Source organism: Microcebus murinus, chromosome 2 (genome assembly GCF_040939455.1).
Source record: "Microcebus murinus isolate Inina chromosome 2, M.murinus_Inina_mat1.0, whole genome shotgun sequence".
NCBI classification, from domain to species: Eukaryota; Metazoa; Chordata; class Mammalia; order Primates; family Cheirogaleidae; genus Microcebus; species Microcebus murinus.
Window position 1 is genome coordinate 103,529,761 of NC_134105.1, and position 13,523 is coordinate 103,543,283.

A 13,523-nucleotide genomic window follows, 5' to 3' on the forward strand; every position below is an offset into this window, starting at 1 on the left:
ACTGCGAAGCGGGCCGGGACCGACCGGGCCAGACCAGACCGGACCCCGGGGGCGATGCGGCTGCTGCCCCTGCTGCGGACTGTCCTCTGGGCCGCATTCCTCGGCTCCCCTCTGCGCGGGGGCTCCGGCGTTCGCCACGTTGTCTACTGGAACTCCAGTAACCCCAGGTAGCCGGGCCGAACCGGGCGAGCGCTAAGCCAAGTCTGCGCGCTCCCGGGAGGTGCGCGCGCCCGCCACTCGCGCTTTGCGCGGCGCCGCCTGAACTCGGCCGCGCGCCGGGGCTCCTTTGTTTGAGCCGGCGGGGGAGGGGGGGAGGGGCGAGGCGCGCCCCGGGTCTACCCCCAGCCCACACGTGTTGGGGAGCGAGCGGAGAACCCCAGCCCAGAAGGCTGTCTGTGGGGTCTTGGAGCATGGAGCTGGGGGGCCTTTGCCCGCACTCCGGGCTCCGCCCCCCTCGCTTCGCTCCGGATGATCCCCAGCATCCCGCCGGCCGGAGCTGGGGAGACGGACTTGAGAACCGAGGAGGGGGCTTTTACTCTGCTGAAAGAGCGTGGGTTACTCTCTCTCCTGTCCTCTGGGCCTCCTGTCTGGCTCTCGTTCTCTCACCTGGTCTCCTTTGCTATCTCTGATTTCATCTCGGTCTTTATTGGTCCTATTTCTGTCCTGGCCCTGCCCTTCTAGATGAATCACCTTTGGGCAAGTCGTTTGACCTCCCTAACCTCATTTATCTCATCTGTAAAATGGGCTAGTAACACCTAGTATTCTAGGAAGCCAGGCGGGCTAACTAAGGTCATATATGTGAAAGAGGTGCAGGCCATGTAGATAAAAACTATAATTTCTTTCTCTCTCGTGAGCTGTCTACCTTTGAACCTCGGTTTTGTTTTTGTTTTTTTGTTTTTTTTACTATTTCCATCCTCCTCCCCAAATCTCCGTCTCTTCCGTTTCCCACCTGTTTCCCTTTCTGATTTTCTACTTGAGACAATCTGTGGCTCTGTTCATTTGTTCACTCACTAACATTTGTTAAGCACATACTGTGTGCCCCAACCTGTGCTAGGCTGCTGGGGATTAGGGAGAGGAGAAGACCAAGACCCTGCCCTCCAGGAGTTCACAGACTGGGAGCACAGGCCTAAAGACAGGTCATTAGAATACCAATGCCGAGTGATAAGAGCTCTTGTAGTCTTTGGACTTTGAATTCCTCCATCTCTGTTACAGACCAAAGCCTCTGAATCACTTGGAGGACCTGTTAAAAATTCAGTTTCCTAGCCCCTAACCCTGAGGTTTCTAATTCATTCATTCAATCCTCAAATATTGATTGAGCGCTGTCTTGTGCAGGGCATCTTTCCAGGCACTGGGGATGCGGTAGAACAAAATGTACAATGGCCCTGTCCTTGCTCAGCTTATGTTCTAATAGGTCTGGGCTCAGCCCCGGAATTTTTAATTTTTTATTATTTTTTTTTTTTATTTTTTTTTTTATTTTTTTTGAGACAGAGTCTCGCTTTGTTGCCCAGGCTAGAGTGAGTGCCATGGCATCAGCTTAGCTCACAGCAACCTCAAACTCCTGGGCTCCAGCGATCCTTCTGCCTCAGCCTCCCGAGTAGCTGGGACTACAGGCATGCGCCACCATGCCCAGCTAATTTTTTACATATATATATCAGTTGGCCAATTAATTTCTTTCTATTTATAGTAGAGACGGGGTCTCGCTCTTGCTCAGGCTGGTTTTGAACTCCTGACCTTGAGCAATCCGCCCGCCTCGGCCTCCCAAGAGCTAGGATTACAGGCGTGAGCCACCGCGCCCGGCCTTTTTTTATTTATTTTTATTTTTATTTCTTTGAGACAGAATCTCACTCTGTTCCCCAGTCTAGAGTGCAGTGGTGTCATCATAGCTCACTGCAGCCTCAGACTCCTGGGCTCAAGCGATCCTCCTGCCTCAGCCTCCCGAGTAGCTGGGACTACTGGCATGAACCGCCATGCACAGCTGATTTTTCTATATTTTGTAGAGACAAGGTCTCGAAGTCTTGCTCAGGCTGGTCTCAAACTCCTGGCCTCAAGTGATCCTCCCACCTAAGCCTTCCAAAGTGCTAGGATTACAGGAATCTTCATTTCTAATCAGAACTCCTGATACAGGTGGTCTGAGGGACAATTGGAGACCTTCAATAAGTCAAGCTTTGCTCTGTGTATGGTGGGGGAATGACTCATATAGTATTTAGCACTGTGGTGGGCAGCCTGTCATAGCCCTTCCCACCTGTGCTGGCTCCCCCAGGCAGCTCCCGAGGTGGTTGGGGAAGGGATTCCTGCGGAGGCTGAAGACTGGGTAGTATGTGGACCCGCCCCATGGCTGGCATTCCCTTCTCCTGGCCAAAAAAGGGAGGTACCCAGTACTGACTACCTTTTTTTTTTTTTTTTTTTTTAACCATAGCATTCTTTTCCCTATTGGACTGAGGTCTAAAGGGCAGGCTTCCTCTCTCTGTGTCTGTTATTGAGGCTACTGTTCCCAGTCCCCATCTCTATCTGTATGTCTGTAACTGCGCTGTGGGCCATATCTGTACCCGCTGCCTCTGCCCAGCTTCTTCACAGCATCCATCCACCTAGCGTTTATCAAGCCTGGTGCTGTACCACACCCAGTGTCTGGCTTGCAAGGTGTGTGGCAGCTCCAGCCTGAACGGTAGGGTGTGGTGACCAGCCTTCTCACATTTAAGGCATGTGGTCATGGGCGCTGCAGTCCCAACCCTCTCTGAACCTGTGAATCGATCATCTCATCCATTTCTCGCACTCTCTTTGTCTCTCAGGAGCTGTCGTTCTGGGGAACTCAGGCCTCACTGAGCTGCTCCATCTCCAGTGGGTGGAGGAGAGGCTGGCAGGGACCTCTGAGAAGGGGGATCTCTGCCCCCCTTGCCCAGCGTGCTCAGCCCACCCCTGCCTTATGCCCGCAGGCTGCTTCGAGGAGATGCTGTGGTGGAGCTGGGCCTCAACGATTACCTAGACATTTTCTGCCCCCACTATGAAGGCCCAGGCCCCCCCGAGGGGCCCGAGACATTTACGTTATACATGGTGGACTGGCCAGGCTACGAGGCCTGCCAGGCCAAGGGGCCGGGTGCCTTCAAGCGCTGGGTGTGCTCCCTCCCTTTCGCCCATGTTCAGTTCTCAGAGAAGATTCAGCGCTTCACACCCTTCTCCCTTGGCTTCGAGTTCTTGCCTGGAGAGACTTACTACTACATCTGTGAGTGACAAAGGCACGCTGGATACCTCCTGGGGAAGGTGGGGAGGTGTGGGGCTCCCTGCCATTGCCACTGGTCAAGGCACAGAGCCTGAGGCGGGGGAAGGAGAGGCCTGTGGGGGCAGGGGGGCTGTTCCCAGGACTGAAGAGGGCAACATCTTGAGCTCTATAGAGAGGAGGGGCTGGGGAAAGGGGCTGGGGGGCAGGAGGAGCATGGGTGGGGCCAGGTACATGAGTGTGGCCCCAGAGTAAGGAAAAGCTTTCCAGGGACCTGGAGAGAAGAGAAGCTGGAAGGTCTGAAACAGAGTCTGAGGCATACAGAGGGGTCACTCCCTGTGCCAACTTTTCCTCCCAATTTCCCACCATGCAGCGGTGCCAACTCCAGAGAGTCCTGGGCAGTGCTTGAGGCTCCAGGTGTCTGTCTGCTGCAAGGAGAGCAGTAAGTGGTTTGGGGCATGGGAGCAACCCTGCTGACAAGCGTGGGCCCTTGGGAAAGAGAGTGGAGAATCTAGGAGCATCAGGCTCTCAGGGGTCCAGGTGGGTCAAGCTGGGGCCTCTTCCCCATTTAGCCTTGTGGGAGCTTCCACTGTTCCCCTTTTTAATCTGGGACAAGGGAATGGGGTATCCCAGGGGCAAGGCCCTTCAAGGCTTCAGCTGGGCTGGTTGTCTCTGGTGGCAACTTGGGGGAGACTTGGAAGGTGGGACTCAGAAAGGATGAGGTAGTGGACCGTGGGAAGGGAGCAGCTGGTTTGGGAGCCCCTGGATGGGACTGGAGGGAACAGCTCACGGGAAGCGCAGGAAGAAGGCTGCTGAAGAAGTAAAGGGACCCATCAGTGCGACCCCCTCCCCCTCACAGAGTCCGAGTCAGCCCATCCTGTTGGGAACCCTGGAGAGAGTGGCACATCAGGGTGGCGAGGGGGGGACACTCCCAGCCCCCTCTGTCTCTTGCTGTTGCTGCTGCTCCTGATTCTTCGTCTCCTGAGAATCCTGTGAGCCAAGCGGACCCTCCCTGCCACCCCAAGAAGCCAGAGCCCTCCCAAGATCTCCCAGAGGAGGAGGGATCCCTGCCACCTGCGCTGGGGGTGCCAATCCAGATAAGATGGAGCATCGGTGGGGGAGGTCAGAGGGTCTGAGGTGACCCTTGCAAGTGCTTGCCCCCTCATCACAGGCTAAAGAGGAGCTGCAGACAGCCCTGGACACCCTGGAGCAGAGAAAAGACAAACATGGGGGCTTTGTAGGCTGTTTGGATGGTCTCGTCCCATCCCAGGAAGACTGGGATTTGGTGGGATCAAATCCTTGAGCCAACTGGGGGCCAAGGCTGAAGACCTGGGGACAGGTGGATTGCTGGACCAAGACAAAGAAGAAGCCCTACCATCTGTGCCCTGTGGACCTCTTCCCTGGGGCAGCACCTTGCCCTCCCAGGGGGTCACTCACTTGTCTTCTGTGAAGACGGACTTGTCATGAGGTTGAATTTCATGCCAATTTGTATTTTTATAAGTGTCTATACCAAACCTTCAATAAACCACCCATCTTCTTGTTGCCCTTCCCAAACTACGGGCCACTGGCTCCTTCCCTGATACCAGGACTCCCTGCAGCCTGTGCTCTCAGCTCAGCTTGGCCTGACCTCTATACCAGCTGTGCCCAGGCCATCCATGCCAGGCCTCAGTGGGTACCCCTCTGGGCAGCGTGGGGTGGGTGCCAGCAGCAGCTGTGGAGCTTGGCACCCTCTCTTACCTCCCCAGCCGGCTTCCTGTGCTGAGGAGGGGCAGATGCTCCTGACAGCCCACCCACTTGGGGCACTGCCCAAGCCCCGGCGGCACCAAGCAGGGCACTGGGGCAAAAGCAAGGGGCAGGAGACAGACAGCACCTGGGTTTCAGAATGCCTGGGTCTCTGAGAGCTGGGCATCCCTCCCTCTCCCCAAGGACACTCTGGGCGGTGCCTGGCCTAGAACTGGGAAGGTGGGGTCAGATCAAAGCCTCCTTCCCCAGCGGCCTCTTTGTTCTTCGCTTTTATAAGGAGGAGGGGGTGGGGCAGAGGAGGGAGGGCCCCCTTTGCTCTCAGCCCACACTCTTCCACCTCTGGCAGGGGAGGCTATGGTCGCCCCCAGCCCAACCGAGGCCCTCTCTCTGAACGGTGTCTTGGGTGGAGCCAGGGTAAGGGGCGCCCCTTCCCCTGCAGCTGTGCTCTACCCGCCCCAGTGCCCCGCAGCCTCCACTGGCACGGTGCCGGCCCGCCTGGCACCCAGCCAGCGATCGATAGGTGGATGTTGTGCTGATTAGCTTGGCCGGCTGCGGCAGCGAAAGGCAGCGTGTGAACACGGGTGGGGTGGGGGGCTGGAGGTCCAGAGACGGACACTGAGGTGCTGGAGTTTGCGAACCCCTCCCCCACTCCCTCGCGCACCTAGATCAGACCCTGGTCCCTCTCGGAGGGGGTGGGGCCCTCTCCCCCACCACCGTGCACCGACTTCATTCGGTCGTCACCATTCATGTTAATTCTATTGCTCTGGCTGAGGCCTCGGGTGGAGAGTAGTACCGCGCAGAGCAGACTCGAGTCCATCCCCTCCCCCATTGGAGGCCACTTTGAGAAAATACCTTTGTAGGTGCGTTTGCCAATGTATTCATGTGTTAGGGCCCTCACCCCAAACTTCGATCTTTACAAGTGCGAGGGGCTGGGGCGCGGAGGAGAGGGTGGAGTCAGCTGACGGAGGAGCTGTGGGCTAGGTCTAATAGTCCTGGGTTCGAGTTCCGTCTCTATTGTCATCCAGGAGAGCATCCTATGTTGCCATGGAAACCGACTTAGCTGCTACCTCTGTCCCTCCCCAGTGAAAGCTTATAGGCGGGGCAGAGCGGGGGCGACTGGTTAGCAGCCCCTGCCCTGTATTCAGAACTGTGGGGGTCTCACCCTGCTCCCAGCGGCCCCAGGCACTCCCTCTTCGCGGACCAAGGCGGGCGCGCTCGCTCCCGCGTCTGGGGCCGGCGCGCGGATCCGCGGCTGATAAGAACGCATGTGCGAGAGAGACACTGGGCCCAGTCGGCTTTCCCCGCACGCAGACTCCCGCCCTCGCGGCCGACGCACACACTTGACACAGACACACGCCCCTGCCCGCCGCCCGGCCCTCTGCAGGTGTGAGGGCGGATGCCTCCCAGACTGCGGGAGCTGGGCTAGGGGGTCGCAAACTCAGGCCCGCCCAGCCCAGGCGCTCAGGCCAAGCCTACCCTCCCTACACTCACTTTCCTCATAGCCTGGGCCCTGCGCGGGCGGCTGATTCAGTCCCGGGGTGCGTCCCCACCGAGAGCCAGGGCTGAGTCCGCTCATGGGGCCGAGACGGGCTGAAGGCGCTGGGAGGTTTTCCGGGCACCCGGCCCTACCCACGAGAAGTCCTCGAGGCGTGTTCCCGGGCGCGGTTCCAGAAGGCTGGGCAGGCCTGCAAGTTTTGGGGCGTCACCAATCTCCCCTAAACTCAGCGGCGTTAGGCTGCAGAGGGTGGGGCTCTCAATTTGCTGGGCCTGCCCTTGTCTTTCCCAAACAGATGCGAAAACTCCACTCATCTTTACCTTGCCCTATCTCCCTGTTTGAGAGCCCCAGAGCCCAAGTCTCTGGGACCCGACCAGGATCCTGCTCCGCACTTCGTGGGGTTGCATGTAGCCCTTTCCCCCTCCAGACTAAACCCCGAAGTTTTGTTCTTTTTCTGTGATCGCTCCTTTTTTCTCCGTCTTCCCTTTTATTAATATTAGTTCCTTCCTTCCTTTCCTTATTCACTCAGCACATTGTGAGCTCCCAGCCTGCCCTTTTTTCAGTTGGCCACATTTACTGGGGTCGTCGGGGGATCCCCAAAGGTGACGCTGTTGAAAAGGGTGCACTGTGGCCTCCACGCAGCAAATAGAAGCCCGGGCCTGGGGCATGAGGTCATCAGCGGTGATGCCCATTGGTTCAGGCCTGGAAGTGAGGAGGGGTCCCCATAGCAACCGAGGGTGCGTCCAGCAAGTAACTTAGAGAGCGGAGTTTGCTTGAGACGCTGGGGCAATTTGGGTGGGTGCTTGGGGTGGAGCTCAGCTTTTCAGGTCCTGCAGCCCTAGCCCAACCAAGCTCTTATCTTTCTTGAGATTCTCTTTCTCACTCCAAGTAACGGTCAGCGCCGCTTAACCTAGAAAGAGTAGGAGGGAGTTATTGGCGACAGCGTTGGGGTCCTGCGTGCAGGGCTGCTGCCACCGGGAATGTCAATGCTGAGATCCTTGTGTTCATCTGCATATCGTCTGCATCTCATTTGCATTCTCTTCATTTAAGGTCAAATTGGGCAGACATCTCCACATCCCCAGCCCTGTCTCTTGTCTGTATCCGGAATCTATCGCTGAGTGGCTCTCTAATCTATCTCTCAGTTGTCCAATTCCATACCCCCCTCCTCCCATTCTCCAGTGTCTCCTGGGGATGGGAGGGGGCAAAGCCAGCTAAAGGAGAAAGGAGTATGCTCTCCCTCTGGATGTTTGGTGACAGATGGGGAGTGCTGGTCTGTACTGCCTGGAGACTAAATTGGCAAAGCGAGTTGTGGGGGGAGGTGCCCCGGCTGGGCTGAGGGTCTCCAGGGCCAAATCACCCACATGCCTGGTGGGGTGCTGGAACTAGGGATGCCTGGTTCCAGCAAGGGGCAGGCCTGCCCACCTGTCTGGTGCCAAGGCAACTTCCTTCCTCCAATTAAACACTAATGAGGTGTCATTAACCCTTGCCTTGCCTGCCAACCATCAGGTGGAACTCAAATTCATGGTCTCACACTTGCGTGGAGAGGGAGAAAGGGGGGCCTTTGAGGAAGCTGAGAGGCAGTGAGGTCAGGGGACCAGGATACAAGAAGGCAGGGCAAGAAGCATGAGTGATATGCATTGGTCACCCTCTATGAGCTTCTGAGGGGTTCTAGGAATGGGTGTCCCACTGTCAGAACACACTTATTCTTTTGTTCCTTGATTCAATGATTATTTATTAAGCACCTCACCTAATCCTGCTAACTAAATACCATGCTGCATGTTAGATGCTGGGGATACACACTTGCATAAGACAAGATCCCTTCCCTTAAGGAATCTTCAGATTACCCAAGGAGACAGACTGGCCAATGAGTAATTATAATGCCAGATATAAATGCTAATATAGAGCTATGCACAGAGTGCTATGAGAACACAGGAAAAATGGCTTTGGTTCTGAAGGACAAAGTTTATGGCAGAGAAGGGATGTATAGAACCAATGATGTTTATGTGTTTGACACAGTGTGGGTCCATGTTTAGATGTGTTTTCAGGACTGCTGGTTTCTGCCCTTGCAGAGCTGCACATTTTGCATCTGTATGTATGTGTGTGATTGTGTATGTGTTTTGTCTGGATCTCCGTGTGTCTGGAATCCCTTCTCCTGAACACACATTGTGGTTTTATTACAGATCAATGTTTGCCGTGAAGCTCTTGCACAGATTGGCCTGAACCTGCCCAGCCCAGGGGAGGGGAAGTGGAGAACCGATTTTGGCTCCTTGGGAAAGGGTGGGCAGGCACTTTCTTCACACCTGGGCGCCCAGACCCCTGGCTCCCCATGTAGCAGCAGGCAGGCCAAAGGAAGCAAAGGATTGGTGCCAGGGCTTTAGTAAGACATACCCAGGCCATAGTCCCTTCTGCCCCTGACTCCTCAGAGGAGACTTGGGGGTTACAGACACCACTCCCCACCAAGATGTCAGGCCCCCTCCCCCAACCTGTTCCTCTTATGTCTGCGGAGGAGCAGGCCAGCTCAGACCTGTCTGCTGGCTCCCTCCCGCAGGGAGCGGATCCTTTCCAGGGGACACGAGAGGGCTGGGGAATGCTGGGCCTACTGAGAGGCTGCCAGATACTCCGCCCTGGCCCTCTCCATCCTGGATTCTCCCCACCCACTCTGGGGTGCCACTTTTCTGGTTTTTGCCCAGACATAACCATGTTTGCCAAGGAAGCCCTCAGCCACTAGGGAGAGAACTCTGGCAGCGAAGACTGGTGGGGCGTGGGGGTGATGCTACTCAGAGACCTCCACTCCAGTTCCCTCCGTCTCCTTGCAGCCACTTTCTAGAAAGCTAAATTTTGGCAAAAGTCTAGATCTAGGGAGAGTTTTTTGGGGTTAAGGAGAGGCTCTGGGGTCTGAGGAGATGGTGACGGACTCCTTCGTCCACACTGTCAAGGATGGGGACTTCTTTTTTTGACTGTAACTTCCTCTTCCCTTCATTCCATCTAATCTTTTCCTACCCATTCCCTACCCTCTATGCCCTAGGTCACCTCTGTCACTATGACAGCTATTAGGGAAGCTAGGAAATAAGAGAGAACAAATGGAAAAGAGAGTCTGGGGCTGGTCTAGGTGGAAAGACCTCAGGGGATAACCTCTTAATAATGAAAAATCCTGCATTAACCAAGCACGTCTTGGATCCTAAACACTGTGCTAAATGCTTCCCAGACATTACAGGCCTTAATCCTCATAACAGCCAACTCCTCAAGGTAGGGTATCATTATCCCCATTTTACAGGTGAGGAAGCAGTCCCAGGGAAGTCAAGTAACTAGCGCAGCCAGTGAGTGTTCTTAAACTGGGATTCCAACCCAGGCTCAGGCTGATAACTGCTAGGCCATGCCGCCTCCCTCTCAGCTTTCCTCAAAGCACATTCAGAGGACTCACAGCTCTAGTGTAACACCCAGAGATGCCTCCATACTCCAGGCTTCTTGGCTGGCTGGACTCCTTAGAGGGATCAGGGCATGACTAGAATCAGAGGTTATTATACCCCGACCCCACCCGCAAGCCCTGCATCCTAATTTCCTGTGTCCTGGGCCACACACCAGTGTACTGTGTTTCCATTGTCAGTCATGTGTATGGTTCCATGTCAACTCATGGATGTTAGAGCACCATGGAGCCATACTGACACACACACACTTGGAAGTCAGAAGATATGTACACCACCCTCTTGTTGACATCTGGGTTTCCATGTTAGGACAACACCGACAGCCTGTCAGTGCGGGGGCACACACATGAGCCCTCTGCAAGGTGGAGAGCCTGTGAATATTTCATGCCTGGAGCTGGCGGCTGCCTCTCCTGCTCACACGCGTGCCTGGTCTTCCCTCTCACAGGCGTCTTGTTTATTTGTTTAATGAATTATTTATCCCTGGCCCACCCTTCCCTCCTGGCCTCCCCTTCCCCATGCCCTAGCCTCCATGATTTATTGAACACAGCTCAGCTCTGTGGTTGCCACCCACTGTCCTGGGAGCCACCTTGGACCAGCAGCCTGAGAGTTCCCTCTGCCCCAGACCTGCTCAGCTCCCTGCTTCCTTGGCCCCCAGGGAGGGAGGGAGAGTGAGGCACCATGTCAGAGTGCTCCCAGGGGCCTGAGCTCAGTGCCCCTGGAGAGGTCATGGCAGCCGGCAGTGTACTAGCAAGCCCCAGGGTCAGAGGGAAATGAAGGCAGAGTCTGCAGGTGAGGAGAAAGGAGGCCTGAGGCCCTAGAGAGAGGACCAGCCCCATGGGGAGAACTTCAGCCTCTGAGGAGGCCCTCATTCTGCAGAGAGGTGGTCAGGGCCCAGGCCTTACACAAGTGTTTTACACTATGGGTTGTGACCCATTGGGGGTGGTGAAATCATATCAATTTTATGGATCTCAACCAGCGTTTTATATTTTGCTGTTTTTAATTATAAGACTAGAACAGAAGAAAAAATGTCAGAGTGTATGCTCTGTGGTAAGAGTAAGTATTATTCCACAAAACATTGTTTTAGTTATATAGGTGAATGTGTGTGTGTACTGGATGGCAATGCAAAAGATACATCTTACTGTGGGTCACAGAAACAACTGGAGTCACAGTTGTAAACAAAGGCCTACACCCCAATGATAGAGGCCTGAGTCCTTCCATGACCCAGATGCCATAGAGAGAGGCCTAGGCCTTCAGATAAGGTCCCAAGCCCGTGGACAGTGTCCCAGATCTTATACACAGAGACCTAGTCCTTAAAGAAGTCTAGACCCCATGAATAGAGGCCTATAGACAGGCATAGGCCTTATAGCTGGAAGCACATGTCCTGAAGCATATAACTGTCACATACAGTTGTACAGTTTGTGCATGGCACAAAGGAGCCACCCAAGGAGCACATAGAGGCTGACATCAGCCCAAGGTCCCTCATTAAGACAGGGAGACATATAGAGCCACCTCCCACTGAAGGAAGCAGCACCTTTGTTTCTGCACAAAGGTACCACTTGCCAAGATATGTACCCTGGGTCTGCATGAAGAGGGTACTTTTTCTCATTCACACAAAGGCACAGATCAGCTAGCAGCCTTGTGGACAGAGGCCCAGGTACAGAGCACCAGACACAGGCCTAGGCCCTATAGAGAGTATCTCAACTTAAAACCAGAGGCTTAGACCCCATGAAGAGAGCTGCTTAAATCCTATGGAGAGGGCTCCAGAATCTAGAGAGAAGGGCTCAGTTATTATTGGAGGGTGGGGGTGGGGGTGCTAGATTCTAAAGAGAAATATCTAGTCCCTATAGAAAAGGGCCTGAATTCTTAAGCAGGACCCAGATTCTAGAAAGAGAGACATAGGTTTTCTAAAACGGAATCTAAAGTCCTAGACCACACCAGCAAGCTCCCACTCACTATGAATACCGGCAGCCTCTCTACCAACTGTGGGCCCTACAGAGAGAAGCCTACCTTGTGGAGCAGGGAGTATGGGTAGGAGGAGAGGGGGCTGGGGTTTGTGGCATCTGGAGTAGGCAGGTTAGCATCATTTGGGTGAAATGAATCTTCTTGGGGATTAAGAGTCTGGGGGGAGGGAAAGCTGTTTGCAAAGTCCCCCACTGCCACCCCAAGGGGCCTAATTTATTTTCTGGCTCCTGAGAAGGGAGAAGAGACCTCCTGGGTGGAGAGAAGCCCAGAGAGAATAGAGCCTGCTCTTGCCTGGCAGCAGCTAGACATAGAGCCTATTCTAGATGGCACTGCCCCTCCCCCAAACCCAGCACCTGAGGCAGACTTGTGGTCAGGACCTGTCCTGCCGAGGATAAGCAGGTGGAGGGTGCCTGTATGTTCTCTCCCCTGAAGTTCAGGAGCAAAGCAGAATCAGGCCTGTCTCCCTAGGCACAGGTGGTTGGCTTGGACAACCCAGTCAGGCCTGGTTCTGCCTGGTCACTCCTAGTCTAGGCCTCTCCAAAAGAGAAGAGAAAAGGAGTGGACTCCCCCTTAGGTCTGGATTCTGGACTCTTTCCCTGAATTCTACTTCCTAGGAAAAGAAGAGAGAAGAGGAGAGCAGGGAACTGTGTGCGTGTCAGAGGATGTGTGTGGGTTTGTGAGAGTCACTGTGTGTGTGTGTGTGTCTGTGTATGGGTGTGTGCTTCTGTGTCTCTATGCTACAGCTCTCTAGTGTCTGACAGTACCTTTAGCGGTGTGTGTCTTTGAGGGGTGTCCCCGCGTCAAGTGCCTGTTTCTATGTTCTCTTTCTCTGGGTGTCAGTGCCTTTTTCCTGAATGTATGTGTGTGTGTGCATACATGTGTGTGCACATGGGTGTCACTGTGAGGACAATGACTGTGGTGAGAGCTGGAACACAAGGTGTTCTGCCTTCTGACTTAACGGGCAGTATCAATGTGAGTAGGAGGGAGAATGGCAGGGGACACCATTGGCTGCACTGGGAGCAGGCCCTGCCTGAGCGTGAGGGCTGAATCTTTTGTAGGTGTTCCAGGAAAGTCTGCTTTGCTCTATCTGACTCTTAGCCCTCGGGCCTGCACCTTGGGCCCTGGACCAAGGAAGTCCCTCCCCACACCCAGTATTGACATTCTTGGGGGCTGAGCTCTTTTATTCCACCTCCAAGAAAAGCAAGCCTCAGGCTCAGCTGGGGACTTCAGGTCACCAGCTGTCAGGTCCTGATGCCAGCTGAGGACTTCCCCATCACCCTTCTGTGCCCACCTGCCTCATACACACGGCAAAAGGGGACATGGAGGGAGCCAAGGCCCAGATTGTTCAGCAAAGAAGGGGGTCTAGTCCAACTTATTAAAAGGTCCTAGACCCCCAGCTTCCTCTCAAGTCTCCTCCATGTGAGATCCAAATTCATATCTTGGGCTCCCAAATCCTTCTGGGAACGCCAGCCTGGGGAGCAAAGGGCCCAGGACCAGCTGCAGCAAACTGAACCTAGGAAGGAAAGGCGAGGCGCGCGCCGGTCATTCCCAAGGGGGCAGTACGGTTCCCACCTCCCACGCGCCGCGCGCTCCCGAACGGAACGGGACAGGACCTGGGGAGAGCGCGCCAGGGGCGGGGCTTCGGGGGCGCGCCCAGGAGGGCGGAGGGAAGGGCTGGGGGCGTGGCCTA

The 13,523-nt window shown here is 55.1% G+C and overlaps 1 protein-coding gene across 1 annotated transcript; it reads left to right on the forward strand.

Annotated features, from left to right (window-relative positions):
• Positions 1 to 4,764, forward strand: EFNA4 (ephrin A4). Its single transcript, XM_012767906.2, has 4 exons — positions 1 to 167; positions 2,931 to 3,217; positions 3,585 to 3,653; positions 4,071 to 4,764. The coding sequence occupies exons 1-4, from the start codon at positions 55 to 57 to the stop codon at positions 4,205 to 4,207; spliced, it is 606 nt and encodes a 201-aa protein (XP_012623360.1). The 5' UTR covers positions 1 to 54; the 3' UTR covers positions 4,208 to 4,764.
• Positions 4,765 to 13,523: the final 8,759 nt, after the last annotated feature.